This window comes from Mycteria americana, chromosome 14 (genome assembly GCF_035582795.1).
Source record: "Mycteria americana isolate JAX WOST 10 ecotype Jacksonville Zoo and Gardens chromosome 14, USCA_MyAme_1.0, whole genome shotgun sequence".
Taxonomy (NCBI): Eukaryota; Metazoa; Chordata; class Aves; order Ciconiiformes; family Ciconiidae; genus Mycteria; species Mycteria americana.
Window position 1 is genome coordinate 17,760,825 of NC_134378.1, and position 18,129 is coordinate 17,778,953.

General features: G+C 60.3%; 1 protein-coding gene across 5 annotated transcripts in view; it reads right to left on the minus strand.

Annotated features, from left to right (window-relative positions):
• Positions 1–916: 916 nt before the first annotated feature.
• The window catches only part of NOL4L (nucleolar protein 4 like), a 67,372-nt gene continuing 50,159 nt past the window's right edge, over positions 917–18,129 (minus strand). For all 5 annotated transcript variants that reach the window (XM_075516766.1, XM_075516768.1, XM_075516770.1 and 2 more), the window contains 6 exons: positions 11,413–11,684; positions 10,464–10,649; positions 10,193–10,384; positions 9,983–10,105; positions 9,504–9,705; positions 917–6,278 (listed from right to left, as the gene is read on the minus strand). In XM_075516766.1, coding sequence (XP_075372881.1) covers positions 6,079–6,278; positions 9,504–9,705; positions 9,983–10,105; positions 10,193–10,384; positions 10,464–10,649; positions 11,413–11,684 — 1,175 coding nt within the window. In that variant the 3' untranslated portion in view covers positions 917–6,078. The remainder of the gene's footprint in view (positions 6,279–9,503; positions 9,706–9,982; positions 10,106–10,192; positions 10,385–10,463; positions 10,650–11,412; positions 11,685–18,129) is intronic.

An 18,129-nucleotide genomic window follows, 5' to 3' on the forward strand; every position in this document is an offset into this window, starting at 1 on the left:
GTTAGAGATATCCAGAGGATCTAAATAAGCTAAAAATAAGTAATGCAGAAAACAAGTAGAGTTGTTGCTTAGGTAAGCTTCAAAACCGCTAAATAACTGCCATCAGGTTTTCTATTTTATTGGCACAGCAGACGATGATGTCAGGATTAGTTACCTCGAGCATAGGGGAGCTTGGAGGTTTCAAGAGTAAAACCCTCTTAATGTCAGAATTTCACACAGAGCAAATATAAATTACATTTTCTTTTCTCTGTGATATTTCTCTGCTAAATAATCGGTTTTCTCTCTCTCAGACCGTCTGCTGTTTGCGTCCAGCTCTACGGCGGAGCCGGCTGCGGACAGAGGGGACTTTCCAAGTTGGCCAAGAGACCTGCGACCGTGGGGCTGCAGAAGCAACAGCAGGGATTTCTGAAGGTACCAAAACCGGATTTGCACGGCGGCGTGGCCGAGCACTGCCAGTCCCCACGGCTTGCAGCCGTCTCCCTTGCTCCGTTTGAAATTTGGGAGCAAAGCTTATCCGGAGGCTTGCTGTTACTAAACCCGCCTGCCTCACGGACACACGGGAGGTGCTTTACCTGCGTATACTGCAAAAACCTCGGGCTGGCTCTGCGTGCACCCGCGCACCGGCGATTCTGGAAGGTCCCTTTGGGGTGTGCTGTCCCGGTGACTATTGGCAAGCGCAGACGTTGAGGTGGAACAAAGGGTCCTTCTGGCCATCGCCCACGGCTGCAGCAGCAAACCCGGGGAAGGTCCTGCCCGCGCTGCAGCGAGGCGCCCGCGCGCGAACCGAAACGCGACGTTTCCACCACGGCTGTAAACTGATTTGACTCCTTTCCTGGGTCCTCCTGACTGTCAGCCAGCCACTGATGCAAATCAGGAGATTTTTATCTACACAGTGCTTTGAGATAAACGTTTTATGGATGCAAAGATTTATTATACTTAGTGAATAAAGCTGATAACGAAAAATCAGTATTTTCCATGAGGAGAGGGAGAACTTTCCACAAACTTCAATGAAAACTCCGTTGTTTTTTGTTTGTTTTTTTTTTTTTTTTTTTTTCACAAAAAACAGACACTTCACAAAATTAATTTTGTCAAAATATAAGTTAAGCATAAAATTTGTGACTAGCCCCACTTGTGAGTGCTAACGCTGCTCTCTATGGTACCCGTGGCTGTCTGTTAAGGAATGGAAAGCACAGCTTATGTCAAAATTATTGAAAGACATTGGGTTTTTTCTTTAACACCTAAATTTAGATCCCGCTTTGGTGACCAATCGCACCGACCTCTCGCACAGCGCGTAGGCTGGGGCTGGGGAGCAAACGCGGGCTGGCGATGGGGCGAGGGGCGGCGGCTGGTGCCAGCAGCGCCCAGCGGTGCTCGACAGTGGAGGAGAAAGCCCTTTTTGTTATACAGTGTTTATTAAGTAGATTCAGTCTTATATATGATATACAGATTCAAAAGAAAAAAAAAAAAAGGATTCCACATACTTATGAAATCAGTGCATTTAGCAAGTAATACCATGGAGATAACAGCTTGATTAACAGCTCATTGGTCTTTGTTAAGTGAGGGGAACAGGGAGTTGGCCTGTGCTAATCATTCCACAAACAGAACAGAATTAAGTTGCATCACATATATAATAGACACACATTCTAAGAATTAAAATATTAAGCCACATTTACTGGAAAAATCCACAGTATATAACACAAATAACTCTTATCAAGCTCGTTGAGGAGGAAGTGCTCATCTGCTTAAGAGCCACATTAAGTTGCATAGGTGCCTATCTGCAAAAATATCATTTCAAAATGAATCAATTGATTAAGCAATAAAGTGTCACCTTAAAAGCTGGAGTAAGTGCCATATGCTTTCTATCTGAGCCCCCAGGAAAGCACCGACTTTCCAAAGAGCGATCTTCTGCTTCGTTTCGGAGCCCCCCGCCTCCCGAGGGAACGCGCTCCCACCCTTTCCATCTGAAATCAGCGGCCAGCTCGGGCGATGCCACCAGGTTTGTTAATGTATGGTTCCAGTTATGCTGATGAGTGTTTCCCCCCGCTCCCTTGCAAGCCCCCTCGGCTCGAGCGCTCTCCCGCGTTGGTTGAACCCTACACTGAGCTCGGCAGCTCTCACCCTCCTGCCGCGGACGTCGGGAGGAGGACGGTGAAACAGCGGCACTGCGCGACTCTGCCTCCGAGTCCTGGTGCTTCAGTGAGCTGGGCTCCGGATCAGCTCTCGATCTGAACTGCAGCCAATCCGTAAATCGACTACGGGAAAAAAATGCAATAGCTTGTGCAAAAACCCAAAATTGCTTAAAGGGTGTTTCAATTTCGTGGGGTCTTCCTTAGGGTAGGTGCGTGTGTCAGTGGGTGAGTGAAGCTGTGGCTTGGTTAAGCAGACGAACTGGGTGAGGTGCATCTTCCTCTTCAACAGCAGGTCTTGCAGAACACACAGGGGCCGGGAGTTCTGTACATGTAAACAGTACACTTTCACTGAGTCCAAAATTAGGAGCAAAAATACAAAGGTTCACATTGGTCTTAGGTAGATACAGGCGAAGAACTGAGCTGTACAGCTCCGAAACAACCAAACAAAAGTTTCTAAAGCACCACTAAATTATATAAAAATCAGACCATGGACGGATTGTAGTTGGTATTCTGGTGAAATACTATGCTACCTTGTAAAAAGTTTTACAAAAAATTACAAATCAAAAGTATATTAACCCTCTGAGTTCAAAGCAGCATTTTTTTTCATGAACTGGTACTAAATCCGACGGCCACTCGTGGGAGGGAGGTGGCCCTTTGGATCGGGGAGGTACAAGTTACGTCTGCTCGCAATCCCGGGAACGCTCTCCCATGTAGAAACACCGTCATGGGAACCGCACATCCAGGGCAGGATGGTTGTGTTTAAAATAAAATAAAATAAAATAAATCTATTTTCTCGACCAGTGATTAGCTTTTCTTAAACAAAACCAAGAACATCCAGACCATTTGCTAACCCAGCATTCTCCTTCCACCTCTCAGAATATCTGGAGAGCCGGTGTATTCTGCTCCTGCTCATTCCTTCTCGTTGAGAACCCGGACTAGCGATTCCTGACCCCGTCCTGCCTAGTGAGAGCGCAGGAATGTGGCTGTGAAACAGTCCTGGAGCACAGAAGAGCCGCAACTGAGCATGGATCAGCTGAAGAGCACTGAGATGTGTGCGGAGCTCGCTCCAAAGAAACTATAAAGCTGCGGCTCACCGATAAAAAAAAAAAAAAGAAAGAAAAAAAGGAAAGAAAAAGATCCCTGACAGAAATTTGTAGTCAATCCCATTTGTTTCATAACTTGTCACAGATGTGGCTGTCACCGGGGCTTTGGAAATCTGAGTCTGTACCATTCAGCTGCAAGTTATGAACGTCAGTTGTTAGGACAGGGTAGACTGATACCTTCCTATGCAACCATGAGCCTCATCTGTCTTCTACAGCAGTTTAACAAAGTGTAAGAGCTACTAAACTTCAATACATGCTAAGACAAGTTCAAAGGTGATCTGGTAACGACAGCTAAAACTTGTATAAATAAAACTTCAAACAAACTGTAGCTGATGGTGATCTGTCCGTAAGCCCCTGGGTAACCTCTTTTTCAGTGAACTGGATGGCAAACTTATGGCTAAATGTTCTCGATGGCCTCTGACGGGGAGGGAGGCACCGACTCGGGTGGGATATCGCAGAGAGAGAGAATTCCGGGACAGCGATTGTCTCTGCCTCTCCTTCCTTAACGTTAAGACTTTCACAAATGGCTGCGGTTACATATTTTGTCAAAGGTTTGTTACTTCATGGTATTCACACAAAAATAAATATTTACATAAATTCCAAGTATGGGAGGATGCAGTGGACAAACCAAGCAGGCTTGTGAAGTGCTGGGGAAAGCGTGAGTCTGAACCCTGGCTGGGGAGGGCTTGTGTCCCGGGCTGGCCCCAGCCCCGCTCTCCTGCCTGCTGCGGGCAGGGAGGGGCCGGGGCGCTCAGCCCTCGGGACGGCTGCGATGCTCCCGGTTCCAGCATCGGCTCAGGTCTAACGAGCCACCACCTCATCTCTGCACGGACACCCTGACTGCGCCCGACGGCCAGGGGTTAGTCCCTTTTCTCCAAATGCTACAGAAAGTTTACGGTTTGGGGAAAACAGTCAATGCAACGGTTAATCCCTTCTGCTGCCGGGCCAGGCAAGCCTGTCCTCAGGAGCCGGTGGCTTTTTCTGTACTGAGACTAAGAGCAGGGTAGCGTTTTTGCTTCTCTTCCAGTGTGTGGGGACTATAATCGGGTATAAAGGCTACTGAGTAAACCGCCCGGGTCTGCTCCTGGCTGGGACCAGCCGCTGCCACCGAGCTCCAGCCCGCGCCAGCCCCCACGGAGCAGCAGCCCCCGTCCACGGGCCCAGAGCGGCCGAAAAAGAAGAAAAAAGCTGGCTCCAAAGAGAGAAAGTATCTACCTCTAAAACGAGCGTATAGCGGCTTACACTCATCGAATTCCTATCTTGTGGTGAGGACTCCCGCCCGGGCGGGGGAAGCTGCGCCGGCGCGGGGGCGCGAGGAGGAGCTGGGATCCCCGGCAGCCGGTCGCTGCTGCTCTACGTGGCTCCAGAGCACGTTGCATTGCTTGGCTCGGCTCAGCATCTCCGTGCCTGAGCGAAGTCCCTGGGTTTAGCAGCACTGGTAGTAGGTATTGCACTGAGCAAAACGAAGTGCATTATTGGGGGGGGGGGGTGGTAACGGGGCAGAATGGGCATCGGACTACGGTTTTTCCACACTTTGGGAATTGTGGGCTTGTTCCAGGACTGTGAGCAGGGAGGGGGGAGGATCCTGGGCCCCGGAGAGGACTTTGTCAGTTCTGCTGCTGCATGGTGCCCGTCTCTGTCTTCTGCAGAGGAGCGAGCGGCGAGCGGCTGCCTGCACTGACCTCGCTTCTCAGGCAGGGACCCGGCATTAGCCTTTATGAGACCCATGCGGTTCCCCGACGGGTTACTCTCCTGCTGCTACCCCCGGGTTGGTTTCACACGGACTGGAGCGAACAGCCGGGCGCGGGGGGGTGAGGGCGAGCGGCCGCCCAGCAGCAGGACCCCGGCGGATCCGCTGGCTCTGCCGGGTCGGTTCCAGCCTCCTCGGCGCGATCCACGTGTCTGCGACACTCACCGACCCCCAGGACCGGCGCGGCCAGTCCTGGAAGAAGCCCACAATGGAGTGTGAGGTAGAGTACGGATGGTGACCGCAAGACAGTGTTTCTCAGGTACTTCCTTCCTTCCTTCTCTTATCTGCAATGACTTAAATGAGTGCGAGACGTCCTTCTAGCTGGAGGTCTGCTGAGCTTGCCGAGTCTCTCGGGAGATTTAGACCCCACTGCTGCTACGGGACCGCTTAGAACGAAGGTCTAAGCAGGACGCTTGCTTGCTCCGTTGGTCAGCTGCCACCTACGCTTACCGGAGGCTGAGCAGCCTCGAAGTCTAGGGCTGGATGGCAAACTTGCTCCCGGTGGGACAAGGGCTCCCCAGAGAAACAGGCAGAGCTGCCTGGAAATTAGTAGTGTAGTGATATGGAATGTGTTATTTCACAGGAATAAATTCCTTCTGATCAGACAGACAAAAAACTGGCAATCTGTACAAACTCAAAAGAATCCATTTTCAGAAAAATAAATTACTAAGGGGAGAGGAGGGTCCATTTCTCAATAAATATGTGATTCAGCTCACCTAAGACTTGGAAATTATCTGGGGACGGGAATCTAACATTTGGGTCCACAAAGGTTATTCTAAATACATCTGCAGCCCCAAACCTCCCCAGGCTCCCTTCTGCCCTTGAAAGTCCCACATCCTTCCAAGCTGCAGGTTTGGCTTCTGCTCGGCTGGACGCACGGGTGTTGGTACGGTTCAAAAACGTGTCCTTGTGCCTGAAGTCCCAGGTGCTTGGAGTGTAAAAGAAAACAGGTCTTTTGGATTCCACCTTCTAAAACTACATGTACCCGCTGCTTCACGGGAGGACGATGGTGGTCCTGAGCAGGACACCGCTGGGAGCCTCTTTCTAGCAGGTATAAATTGTCTTCTCGACAGAGGAGCGATGCAGACACAGGGAGTCAGTTCTGCTGTAAAATGAGGTTTTCCAGTTCGTCTGCAGATCGAAGCAGAAATGCCGCCGACTCTCGGTAGCCGGCGATCAGCTGCCGCACTGCGCTGATCTCCGTGGGGCTGAGCTGGGCAGCCTGCATTCCCCTGCTGGTGCTGTTGGAGGGGGCCGTGCTGGAGGCCCCACCTTTCATGCTGAGATCGGTCGGACCTGCCGAAGAAAAGCGAGAGGGAAGCTCAGGCAGAGCAGCCTTGCCGGTGTCCGTCCTGCCGTGAGGAGATCCCCAGCTCCTGGACCTCTGCACCGGCAGGAGGGTCCCTGCAAAGTGCGGTGCCCTGGACAACGTGAAAAGCCCCAGCTCCCGCAGCAGCCGGCGCAGGCAGCCGGCGCAGGCAAGTCACCGCCTCTACGGCAGCCGCAACAAGGAAAGAGACTTGAGCGTCAATGTGACAAAATGCCCGTCCTGCAGCCTGTCCCATCCGCTCTGCGAAGGGTCTGTGGCCGTGCTCTGCCGGGAGCTAAACCTGCGCCTGAGGGTATCATCCGCCCCACCAAAATCACCTTCCAGGTTCTGGTTTTTCCTCTGCATATGGCAAGTAACAGCCCGCACGGGGCATTTCCCTGCTTTAGTGCTGGGTAACTACACGGTGTCCGTGCCCAGCGATCGTGCCGCGGGGCCGGGCTGCGCTGCACGGCGAGGAGGAGACCTGCCCTGCCCGGGCTCCCGCACACCGCCCCGGCCAGCAACGCGGCCTTAGCTACGTGCTCAGCCTTAGCTAGAACGTCTCGGGGGGGCTAAATGGTCTTACTAGGCTGCACATTTCTGTGGCTTAGTCCGTAAATGAGATGAAGTCCTGCAAAATTTATGATCTGCCTGATGGGCAGGGATAATTTTTTCTCCTAAGTCAGTCTCTGCTCCACCTCTATTGCATGCGATCGGCTTCTGGCCACGTACGTGTGTCTGTCCTCTGCAGAACAGGACACACGGCTGCTCCAGCTCACAACCCCCCGATCGTGTCACTACAGATCTTAAACCTGCGAAAAGTCACAAAATTATCGAGTTCTCCAAGACCCAGGGAACAGTCAGCCGCCGCTCTGGCTGCCTGCAGATACACGTGCACAACCGCGCGCAGGCGCGTGCAGCCCGCTTTGGGCGGCTGCGCGTGGAAGGCTTTGGCAGGAAAGCCGATACCCAGCTTGAGGAGTGACACAGCCAGGTAAAGGCCGGGGAAAAACTGGATCTAGCTTCATGTTGGACTAAGTAAGAGAAGCCAAACATGGTGTAAGAACCACCCACTCAACTAGAAACGGAGAGAAGAGGAAAGATGTGTACTAGAGATGTGGTACTAGCTAGGGAGAGGAGGCCGGCAAGGCTGCAGCCTGGGTGTAAGCAGAAAGAGAAGACATTGAACTAATCAATCCCCTGGCCGCGGGCTGGAGCATCGCAGGCTGATGGAGCAGTTGGGGATGCTGGAGAAAGGCTTCAGGAGGGCTGAGCTCCTGCTGGGTGGCCTGACGCAGCGCTGGGACACGCAGGAAGACGGAGCGGGGACCGGGTGCTGCAGCGGTTTGCAACCCAGGACGGGAGAGTTCAGCAGCTCCCCGAGACCAGGCGGGTCCCGGTCGGCAGGGAGGGGAGCGCATCGCCCCGGGGTGGGAAGGCAAGCAGCCAAGGAAAGCGATGCCGGAGCAGCAAATGCTGTGGGAGGAGTGGCACCAGGAGAGGACTTCCACGCCAGGCTACTCAGCGCTGCGAAGGGGAGGAGGAGGAGGAGGAGGAGGAGGAGGAGGAGGAGGAGGAGGAGGAAGCTCTCATGCGAAAGCAATTTCACTGGACAGAAAAGGCAGCAGTGAACGGAGCCCATCTCCCGGCTCACCAAGGGAGGAGGTGGGAGTGGGGATGCGGGTTTGAGCAAGAATCGCCTTAGGTGGGGGATGGAGGGAGAAGCCACTTCTGGGCAGCAAACCCCTGCAGACTTTCTGCTCATGGAGGGAAGAAGGCGCAGCTCCTCGCAGTGCTCCTTGCCAGCGCTACGGCAGCACGCTCTTACCTCTAAAGGGCTGGCAAAGAGCTCGGGCCAAGGGGAAAAGAAACAATTGCGAAGCAGAGGTTTAAAAACCCATTAGAAAGAAGCAAGTTGCTGCTGTGTGCTGCTGCTGTGTGCTACGCCCGGGGCCCGTCTGCTCCTCCTGGGGCCCGTGCTCACTGGGGCTGCTCGGAGGTGGTTCTGCCAGGTCCCTGCCTCTCGTCAAGGAGCCAGCGCTCGCGGCGGGGCCGGGCGAGAGGAGGGTGCCGGGCAGCACGGGGGCAGGGGTGCCTGTGCTGCCCTGGGGAGGAACCAGGGGCTGCCTCCACCGTGGCTGCAAGGATTAGGTCTCAGCAGCTGGAGGCTGGGGTGGGCTCTTTATTCAGGGTTAAGAAGCATTAGGAAGGGATGATAAGAGTTAATCCCAGACAGGCATCTCTCAGGGCTCCGGAAATCACATCCTTCCAAATCCGCACTCCAGTTGGGGCGGGCAGGGGCCCAGAACGCACTGGGGCAAGCGAAGGCAGCCCGGAGATTGCCGAAGGACCGGCCGAGGACTGGCGTGGCCTCCAGCCCCTCCTGCCACCGCTGCCAGGAGGGCAAAGCCAGAGGGGCTGCTGCCCAAGGGCAGAGCCTTTGCCCCTTCCCACACCTCTTTCGCCCGGGTGCCAGGGAGTCACCAGGTACCACGGCACCTCCCCAAGTGCCCTGCTCGGCCCCAGGCTGCTCCGCTCTGTCCACTTGCTCCTAACTCGGCCGACCCCTCCAGCCTGGCCTGCGCTCTCCTTCTGCCTTCCCGCCCTGCAGCCTCAGCCCTGTTCCCCGGCCGCTTTTCCCACGCGGCCCCCAGCCCCTCGCCACCCTCCCGATGCGTGGCAGGAGCTGGCCGTGCCCCGGGCGCTGCTGCGGAGCCCCCAAACTTCCCCAGCCCTGTCCCCATCCCTGTCCCTGTCTTCGAGAGCAGCCGACGCAGGTTGGGAAAGGAACGGCTCATACCAGCAACGAGATCAGGGCAGCGATAGGCGCCCGCTCCTGTTAATAATTAATAGCTGGTACAGATTCTCTTTTTTTTGAAGTGACACTCCTTCCCTCCACCAGCGCCACATAGACAGTCCTTCCAAGTTCAGTTCAACAATTAACCGCCCGCTGATGAGGCAAGCTGAGCAGCTGGGCAGAGGCCTCCATGGGCTGCAGGAGAGGGGCTTTCGGAGCAGCTCCGCGCAGGGGTGGGAGAGGTGCTGCCGTGACCGGGCTTGGCGGGAGCAGCCCCTGCCTCGCCCCCCGCGACCAGCTCAGCCACCAGGATGCCGGGGAGCCCGCAGCGCGCTGCCTGGGCACGGGGCAGAGGCGATGGCTGGGTGGGCTCCCCGTGCCACCGCGGGCCCCAGTGCAGCGTGCGGCCACTTACCGTTACTGTGGTTGCCCGTCTGGAGGGAGGCGGGTGGCTGCAGGCTGCCCCCCAGGGACCCGTAGCCACGGTAGCTGTAATTCAGGCTTCCATTGATGTAGACCGGGTCTTGGGAGTAAGATGAAGCTGGCAGTGAATAGGAGGAGTGGGTGATGGCTGTGGAGTCTCTGGAGTGCTGCTTGTCTAGAGCGATCGGTTCGTCCTGCACGGGGGAAACACAGACTTACTCCAGCGAGGAGCCCGGCCGTCCTCTGCGGCCGGTGGGAGGGACGGCACGGGGACGCCTGGTCTCCCACCGCTGCAGCGTGGCCAGCCCGAACCAGCGTCCCCATCCCCGCTGGCCTGAGTCTCAGGACACACCACGGGGCCCCATTCTGCAGCCCTCTGACTTTTAGAAAGGCTTTTAAAAATGCTTTGCCAAATTGCTCGGAAACTTCTCGTACTATCCCCACATCCACCTCCAGCCATGAGCACCGTACCTGGGAGGTCTGGTAGATCTCCAGCCGCATCCTCTTGGCTGCTTTCCGCGTTTCGCTCTCGCAGGCGGCGGCCAGGATGTTCTCCGCCATGGCCGAGGTCAGGTGTGGCGGCGTGGGCCTGGTCTGCGGAGACACAAGGGGAGAAGGCGCTCAGGGACCTGCTGCCCTGGGAGCAGTGGCGAGCGGCAGGGCAGTGGGGTGGCTGCTCACCATCTCCATCCCATTCTTCTTCATGCGGCGGCAGGACTTGAGGTAGGTGCGGATGCGCTTGCGCGCCCGCTCCTGGAACTCGGGGAACTGCCGGCTGCAGGACTCGATGATGGCCTGGATCTTCTCCTTGGGCTGCTTGGAGATGGGAACCATCCGGTCCAGGTTCTCATCCACGAAAAGACGCACAAACATCTGCAAAGGAGAAGACAGACGGTGGGAACACCAAGAAGGGAGGCGGGCGGGCTTGCCCTCCCCGCGGAGCCCTCCTTACGTTGAAGGCCTTTAGCCTCTCCGGGTCCATCCCCTCCGAGTCATTTATCTTATCGTTGTCTTCGTGGTCATCGTGGTCATCGTCATCTTCGTCGGCCGTTGGGGCCCTGCCGACGGTCAGGTCCTCGGGGCAGCCGCTGACCTCTGTCTTGATGGAGTCGTAGCTGCCGGAGCTGTACGGCGGGGACTGAGAGGAGACGGGGGTTACCGCAAGCAGCCCTCGCCTGCCCGGCCCTGCCCACAGCCACAAGGAAAAAGCCCTTTCTCCTTGGCTCACTGCTGCTGGCCCATCTCCTGATGTCCCCCTGCAACCCGGGGAGATGAACCCACAGACGGGCTCCTCCGAGTGCCAGCTCCTGCCTGCTTGGGGCAGGGGGGGGACTCGGTGGCCTCGGGGACCGTGCAACGGCCCGAAGTGCAGGCAACGTGGCTCTGGCTGGGGGGGGCCGTGGCTCTGCCCCGACCCAGCGGGATCGGGCTCCTCCTTGCACGGCAGCAGCAGCAGAGCCGGCGGGGTGTGAGGCGAGTCCGCTGCAGAGCCCCGGCTCTGGGGCAGGCAGGGCACAGGGATGCTCCCCGGCTCTCCCAAACCATCCCTCCCTCTCTGCTTCCCTCCGCCAACCGCTCGCTCGGCGCCTGGGCCGACTTCTGCTGAGCCGCAGCAGCCCAGAGGCTGGAGTGCGGCCAGGCACAGCTGCTCTGCCGCAGCAGCGGCGGGTGAGCGCGGCGCTCGTCCGTCCTTCCCTCCCTACAAGGGAAAGGCTCCCAGCCCCGCCGCCCCCCCTCTGCTTTCCTGGCGCAGGGGCAGGAGCCGCATCCCTGCCTGGCCTCGAGCGCCTCACGTGCGGTTGCTCCCCGCGTGCCATGCCCCGCACCAGCTCCGGCTGGGGACGTGCGGCCGCCCTGTCTCGCCCAGCCCCGGCGGCGGTCGCCTGCAGCCTGGGCCATACCTCTGCCGTGGTCTTCACCGCGTACTTGACCCTGCTGCGCAGCCCATCGGCGCTGCAGCCGTCCGACTGGTAGGAAGGGGTGACGTGGGCAGGCGCGAGCTTGTCGCAGAGGTTGATGGGCTGGTCGTCGGCGGAGGCGGTGAAGTCCATGGGGGCCGCGGTGCCATTCCCATTCATTTCGGGAAAGGCGCTGTCGCCCTGCGTGCTGCTGGAGGTGGAGGGGTTCAGGGTGGAGGAGCCATTCCCACTGCAGCTCTCTGACGAGGAGTCATCTGCAAGGAAGGACGTGCGGTCACCCCCGTGGTGCCCAGGGACCACGTCCCCGAGGTGGGCGAGCGGCTCTGCCCCCCGCGGCGCCAGCCTCCCCCAAGCCCACCGGCACGTGCAGCGTGGATGTGCCGCTGCTCGGAAAGCCCCTGCGTGGCCGGGGCTGCTCCGGGCTCACTCGGTGGGCGAGCTGCCGCGGGCACAGCCGCGCTTTGGGCCCTGGGATGCAGCAGCTGGAGGGACGGACGCTGGTGCCCGCGGCTGCAGGGCCATCGCACAGCTCTGCTCCCTCGCCCCTCAAAGCGCGGCGGACGCTGCTGTGCCCTGCGCCTGGGCCACCTGTCCCACTGGCAGGTGACAGTCCCCACGCCTCCGCCCAGGGCCACGGCACCTGGGCTTGAATAAGAACTTTGGAATTTGGTCCTTTTCGGTTTCTGTTTGCATTGCAGGGAGGAGAAAGGGGCATTGCCTCTCCCCGCCGGGTCCCTCGCCTCCCAGCGCAGTCCTCCTGGCCCCGTTTGGGGCTGGGTGTGGTGGGAGGCAACGAGCTCCAGTGCCGGCGGCTCGGAGACGTGCTGCTCCGCAGAGGAGTGCTGGGGCACGGGGACAGCACACGAGGGCAGGCTCCCTTGGGTGGGAAAACCCTGAGTTCGTGCTGCCTGGAAGCAGCATCAGGAGCTCTGTTCACAGCGGGCACGCTGCCTGGCAAGGCTCCTCGGCACGCCGCTGCCGGGAGCGGGCAGGGGCTGCATGGATGTCCCTCCTGCCCCACTCAAAGCCCAGGTGACCTCCTACGCCCTATGCGGACATTCCTGCTTCCCTGTTTCCACATGCCCCAGAGCCATCCCCACCGCAGCTGCACGGCCACCCCTTTCCCCGCCACCCAAACAGGCAGAGCCCCTGGCCCAGGGGCCCGGCCACACGGCAGGGCCGCGCACACCCGGCGCGCAGCCCAGCTCCTGCTCGGTCTCGGTTACATTCACGCCCCACGTCCTGGCACCGTCCCCCGGCCCGTGCACGGCTCCCACCACGCCGGCCTCCCGCCTTGTGCCGCTCCGAAGAACGGCACGGCCACCGCAGAGAGCCCGGCCCTGCCCGTGCCCGGCACTGCCTGCACCCAGCCCTGCCTGCACCCGGCCAAAGAGCCCAGCCCCGGGGCCAGGCACGACATTTTCAAACTGCTCAGCCCGTTTGCCCTTCCCTCCCCCTCGCTGCAGTAAATCCTTTATTTCATTAGGTGCCTCCGCGAGAGGGAAAGGGCGAAGCACGTGGGGAGCCGCTTCCTGCGCGAGTGTGCGCCGGGCGGTGAACAAAGAAGCTGCCGGCAGCGACAAGCAGATGGCGGTCCCCGCGCCCGGCCCACGCCGCTGCAGGACAATGGGGTCGGGCTGCCGGGCAGTCCCGGCCTGTGCCGCCAGCTCCCGGCACATGGGTGCCAGGTCCAAAGGTGTGCGGGCGCGGGGCAGCAGGACGGTGCCCAGCCGCTGCCACGCACCCTCCTCCTCCTCCTCCCCCACTGGCACCCACGAGAAACTTTAATGAGAGGCTCGGTGAGCGCTCCTGTGACCCTGCAGCAGCCCAGGACTTTGTATCCCTTAAAATAAACAGACTTGAGAACACTCGGGCATCCAAGCCGACCGTGGGGGCCGGCCGGGTCTGCCGCCGCGTGTCCCCAGCTGCCCCGCCACAGGCACCAGTGCTCGCTGTCCAGCCTTGCGCCTGCGCCACAGCGGCTCCTGGCCGGCGAGCCCCCAAATTAGAAGGTCCCCACTCGAGCTCCCCGCTCAGCAGAGCTCCCTCCCCCTCCTTTCCCTTGCGCTGATCCACTTATTCGTCTGAGCAATGGCCAGAGCTGACCTAATCCCCGGAGCGGTGTTTATGTGCCGGCTGCTCCGGGCCAGCGGCAGGCATCACCCTCCCCGGCGCAGGGCTCCAGGCAGAAGCCCTTGCTCCCGGCCGGGGCCGAGCACCGGCTCTGCGTGCCGGGGAGCGCGGGGCTCCAGGGGAGCTCAGCAGCCAGCACTACCCTGGGGCACCTTCCGAGCCGCCCCCGGGACCGGCGTTGGTCTCCTGCCCCTGTGCTGCGGCGGTGGGGCTCCAGCGGGCGGCTGCAGCCCAGCCCGGCCCACGGCAGCCGGACATTTGCTGCTGGCTCAGCCCAGCCCGGAGGGGCAGGATGCCGGGGACACTGCCACCTCCTGCCCCTGCACCCCTCCTGTCCCAGGGCACCGGGGGCTGGGGCGCTCAGGCCCCCGCGGGCTTTGGTCTCCACCTCGCAGGAGAGGCAGCCCGGCTCGGCTCCCGCACCAGCGCGTGCTCCTCGGGGCTCTCTGCCCTGGCCGGGCTGCTGCACCTCTGCCTCCTGCACGCCTCGCCGGGGCGTGCAGCCAGACCCACCAGCAGCACCCTGCGCTCTCGGCGTGGGCGCAGGAGCGGTGCTGGCTCGGCCGCGGCCCCGTGCAGCGGCGGGCAGGTGGCTGGGGGAGCGGAGGCCTCCCTGTCCTCGGGATGGCGGCCGTCCCTCCCCCTGCTCTGCTCTCCACACCAGGCAAGACGGGGCTCCCAGAGGGAGGCTCCAGCCTCATCCAGCGATGCCTCTCGGAAGGATTAAGGAGAATTATTCCCGTGTGCGGAAGCACGAGCCGCACGCCAGGCCCCGCCATCAGCTCGGGCACAGCCGCAGCAACAGCACCGTGCCGCAGGGCCAATCGGCGCCCGTCCCGCAGGCCAATGGCAGGGACCTCCTGCCGGCTCCTCGGGGCGGCAGGCAGCCCCCGGCACGGCTGCCTGCACAGAGCTGGGGCCAGGGGTCCTCCATGCCACGAAACCCCACGCCAGGCAAAGGGGACCAGGAGCGGCATCACCTGCAGGTGCCCTGAGCATCCCCAACCTGCCCCGGGCATCGCCAACCTGCCCCAGGCATCGCCAACCTGCCCCGGGCATCCCCAACCTGCCCTGGGCATCCCTGCGTTGCTCTGAGCATCCCCAATCTGCCTTGAGCACCCCCAGTCCTCCCTGGGCATTCCGCTCTGCCTTTGTCCAGCCACTTCCAGCCTCCCCGTGGCCGCCAGCTCTGCCCCCAGTCCCTGCAGCTCCTGTCCCCGTCGGCAGTGCCAGTCCCGCTGGGCAGGGTCCTGGGGGTGAGGTCTGGACCCTCCGACTTCTCAGTGTCTTGTGTTTTCTTCTGTGTGGCACGGAACACACGCAGCAGCTGCAAATCAGGTTTCTACCCAACTCTGCTGCGTTTACGAACCTTGGGTTGGCTACAGCCAAAACCTACTGCAAACAAAGAGGAAGATGTGTCTAGGGGGAAGAATCTGTCCAGGTGGAAGGAGAAAATGAAATGGGAATCTAACGGAAGGGACCAGCACCTACTGCAAGAACAATTTAGTTTAAACCAAGGATGAATGTAAGCAAATAACGAGGTCTGTAAACCCGCTAGCTACAGATAGTTTTCTTATTTCTACATTTTTACAGCTTATGCTCTCCCAGAAGCTCTGCATATGAAGTGGTGGACTAATCCCAGTCTTGTGGGCAGAGGAACGGCCACAAACTCAGACTGCCGAGGTCCTTGGGTCCAATGGGAATGGCTTTGGCCAGCTTAAAAACACAGATGGGCTCGGGAGGGAGCGCTGCGCTCTCCCGGTTGGTGCAGATGGGATGGTGCCGGTGCCGGTGCCGGTGCCGCTCCCCAGGCAGCTTCGCTGGGGCATCTCCAGCCCACGGCCAGCCCCGAGCAGCGGCCAGAGCACCCTGCAGCAAAGCGGGACCCGGGGGAGAGCGAGCAGGAGCCCTCCCGCCTTAGGTGCTGGGACGGGGTTTAGGCTCCTGCTCTGCCGACAGCAGCTGTGGCAGGACGCCGAGGAGCAGCGGGGCTGTGTTGGCCGTGCTCCCAGAGAATCACCGTTTTGGTAAAACCCACCAAACTTCTGAGCTTGGAGAGGCTCTCTGCAGACTCCCAGCGAGAGCTCAAAACACACGTAACGAGCAGGGCTCCGGCAGCAGCGGGCGAGCAAGGCCAGGCTGCGCAGCCATGAATATATTCATTATCAACCAGCACGAGCCTGGTAAGCTCCCTGCCCGCGGCTGGAGCTTGGCTGCACGAGGACCCCCTCTAATGAGGATAATTGGGAGCCCCCCTGCTCCACCCCCACGCCCTAATTGAAGCAGATGGAACTGTAAAAACAATGTCACTTCTAACCGGTTTGATCTTTCGGCCAGAAAACAGAATATTTCATTCTCCTGTTTAATCCCCTGGACCCGGGGCTCCACGGGCTGGGGGTGGAGAAGACCCCGGCCCCGCACGGGGCATGCCGCCAAGGCCGAAGAGCCCGATGGAGGCCACCCGGCCCCATGGCCCCTGGACCACTGCCCTCCTCAGCCCCATCACGGAGGCCACGCTGCGGCCGGGCGAGCGGTGAGGCTGAGGAAGAAGCCATGGCGAAGCCGCCTCGCGCCTCTGCTGCGGCCTCGGCCTCTCCCCGGCAGCGCCCAGCCCGGGAGAGCGAGAAGCAAAATGGCTTCTTGGGCCGTGGTGCTGGGGAGGAGGGGATCAGTCACTTATTAAATGAACTAATCAGGGCTCAGCGTTTTCATTTTGAAGAGGCTGCTGGATTATCCTTGATTTCTGTGGCACTGGATTTGCGGAGATCAGGAGGGGAAGGGGCGATTTCCAACACCTGCTCCCCGGGAGATTTTACGGCGGGGAAGTGGTTGGGTTTAACGTCTCTGTCGGCGAAGGCCACCGCGCCGCTCTCCAAAGGCAGAGTTAAAGATGAATGGGGCAAATTGTTCCTTCTCCTGTCACATCTCCAGAGCGGAGACAAAACCTCTTTTGACTCATAAAACAATGAGCTTATGTAAGAGCCAGCGGCCCACGGAAACCTCGCCGCAGCCCCGCACCGCGCGGCAGGCCAGGGGCCGCCCGGCCCTGCCTGCGCCCCGCCGCAGCGGGAGCCCCCGGCCAGCACCGGGGCGGCACTCCCTCGGCCGCTGCCTGCCTGCCTGCGCCGCCTCGGGCGCTGCGGCCACCGCCGGGTCCCACCGGTGACCCTTGGTCCCCCGCGGACCGCCACGGAGAGCTGCCGGCCGTGGCCCTGCCTGCTCTGCCTGCCCGCGGCTGGCGGGGCGCTGGCAGAGGTTGTCGCTCCCGCTTGAGTCTGCCCATCGCTACCGGGAGGGGACTGCCCCGATCCCACCCCGCCGAGGCACCAGCACGGGCTGGGGCCGTACACCCAGCGCCAGAGCGGCTGTCAGGAGGGCACCGCGCATCCCACCTCCGCCTGCCTGGAACAACAGCCAGGAAGATGAAAAGTGCCATAAATTATTCACTCACAAAAGAGAGGAGAAGGGGGAAGAAGGGGAGGAGGAAAGCCCGGGAGGAAGGGATACTTAATACAAATTAGAGAGACCGAGTGGGAACGGGGGCCCCACGGGGGGCCACGGCTGGGCGGCAGCGCCGCATTCATTAGACGCAAGCGAGTGGCGGCCCGGGGCTCCCGCACCCACGACCGGGCGGTCAGCAGCAGGAGAGGCCCTGGCCACGCCGGGTGCCGTGGCCGCCCCGGCCGCACACCGCTCACATGGCCGGAGCACGAAGCCCGTTTGCTCCAGGTCCTGCCCGGCTGATTGCCTCCAAGATGCGCAAGACAGAAAAAAGAAATGTCGCTGGGGGCCGCAGAGCGGTGGGGCTGGCCAGTGTCCAGTTAAGGCACTCTATTTCCTGTCTTCCTTCGTTAATGCAAACCTCGTTATGTCCCAGACAAAGTGTCCACCCTCCGCCCTCCCTCCCCGGGTCCCTGCCTTCGACCAGAGCCCTCGACGAGCCAGACATCTGGCACGGCTGGACACAATGCGCGTCCGCAGACCAGCTCGGCCGGACAAGGCAGCGCTGTGCGGCCGGCTCCCCCTCCCTCAGCATGAAAGGTGCCCCCCGGTGCCATCTCCCCCCGGCTCCGCTGCCCAGCCCGAGGGAGCAGCTCCCTCCCGCACCGGGACTTCACCGCGCCGGCCCCAGGACGGACATTTTCCCGTGCACCGAAGCTCGGCAGCTCCCGCTGCAGAAAGCAGCCTTGCCACAAACACGCTCTGTCGCTCGGTTTTCCCTTCTCCTCCCGACCCCTGTCCCTGCCGCCACTGCTCCTCCAGCCGCCTCGAGGGGTGCTTGAGCCAGGATCTGGCCCTCGCCTGCAGCGGGGAAGGAGGTGGCGCAGACCAAGCCTCTCCTTGTGCGACCGCCGCTGGCAGCCACCCGGATCCTGCCGCAGGGAGGGGACGCGCCGCGGCCCTGCGCTGCCCGGGCACTGCCTCTCCTGGCACCAAGCAAACGGGTTTGGTGGCTTTGGGCAGGGTTGACGCCGAGCTGGTGCCTCCGGTGCAGACCTGCTGCCAGAGAGACCCTCCTGCTCACCCCCAGTCCTTTGGGCAGGACAGAGGGGACCGTCCCCAAGC